Source organism: Plasmopara halstedii (assembly GCF_900000015.1).
Source record: "Plasmopara halstedii genome assembly, contig: Scaffold_323, whole genome shotgun sequence".
NCBI classification, from domain to species: Eukaryota; Oomycota; class Peronosporomycetes; order Peronosporales; family Peronosporaceae; genus Plasmopara; species Plasmopara halstedii.
In genome coordinates this window covers 2,648,545-2,648,982 of record NW_020187244.1, presented here as the reverse complement: position 1 = coordinate 2,648,982, position 438 = coordinate 2,648,545, and the positions used below count along the sequence as shown (strand labels likewise).

Genomic DNA, 438 nt, shown 5'->3' with positions numbered 1-438 from the left:
CCAATATTAAGTTCATTGGTTACATCCCTATTCAAATCTTGATTATATTCAATATCCTGCGGTTCCATAATGATGAAATATTTGGTTCTGGAGGATCTAGGAGGATGCGTTTCACTGGACATAACAGGTCATTTGTTGAATAAAAAAACAGCAGCAAAATATATATCATCTGATGACATCAATAAAAATGTTTCGGAAATATAGGATGTACAGGACTAGAAAGTAACACCATTATCTCTACGGTGAGGGCCGCAATTATAAGTAAGGTCATGAATACATTTGAAGAGAGAAGCTTGGCATATTAACACATGATCAAGATGCGTCTTTCTATTATCTCATAACAATGTCTTCTGTTTTCACAAAAGCCAACTCCTGATGAGCTTCAGGTTCGATCTAACAGCAAAGCTAGCACAAGTATTACATCGAAAAGAAAGGCAT

General features: G+C 35.6%; 1 protein-coding gene across 1 annotated transcript; it reads left to right on the top strand.

The window, feature by feature from the left end:
* Window positions 1-69: 69 nt before the first annotated feature.
* PHALS_09005 (uncharacterized protein) lies at window positions 70-305 on the top strand (the record flags this gene model as incomplete). The annotated part of the gene is made up of 2 exons (XM_024724455.1): window positions 70-127; window positions 205-305. 2 exons carry the CDS (start codon window positions 70-72, stop codon window positions 303-305), a joined length of 159 nt encoding a protein of 52 aa, XP_024575331.1.
* Window positions 306-438: the final 133 nt, after the last annotated feature.